This window comes from Geospiza fortis, unplaced genomic scaffold (genome assembly GCF_000277835.1).
Source record: "Geospiza fortis unplaced genomic scaffold, GeoFor_1.0 scaffold241, whole genome shotgun sequence".
Taxonomy (NCBI): Eukaryota; Metazoa; Chordata; class Aves; order Passeriformes; family Thraupidae; genus Geospiza; species Geospiza fortis.
This window is the reverse complement of record NW_005054491.1, coordinates 1,186,184-1,186,532: the sequence shown is the minus strand read 5'-3', so window position 1 is coordinate 1,186,532 and position 349 is coordinate 1,186,184. Positions and strand designations below refer to the sequence as shown.

The 349-nt window shown below is 65.6% G+C and overlaps 1 protein-coding gene across 1 annotated transcript in view; it reads right to left on the bottom strand.

The window, feature by feature from the left end:
* Positions 1-349, bottom strand: part of MAP1S (microtubule associated protein 1S) — a 19,661-nt gene that overhangs the window by 2,577 nt on the left and 16,735 nt on the right. Inside the window, exon 6 of the mRNA XM_031063278.1 lies at positions 11-347. Coding sequence (XP_030919138.1) covers positions 11-347 — 337 coding nt within the window. The remainder of the gene's footprint in view (positions 1-10; positions 348-349) is intronic.

Sequence of the window (349 nt, the reverse complement as noted above, 5' to 3'; positions counted from 1 at the left end):
TCCAGCTCGCTGTCGGCCGGGGCGATGCCTTCATCTGTGGATTCTTCCTTCCTTCTCCTCCCGCCCTCCCGCTCAGCCTCCGGCAGCATCTCCTCGGGGGAGGAGGACTTGGAGCCATCCGACGTCCCCAGCTCCTTCCGGGCGGTTTTAGCCTTGGGTTTCTCTGGTTCTTTCTTCAGCGGGGACTTCTTGATGCTGCCGGCCTTGGCCAGGGGCTTGCGGCTCTCCGGGACCGGCGCCTTCCGGGCCGGAGCCTTGGCCGGAGCCTTGGCCTCAGCCTTGCTGTCCTTCGAGTCCTTCCGCAGCGTCTCGGGCTTCGCCTCCCTCTTCACCACCTTCACCCCCTTCT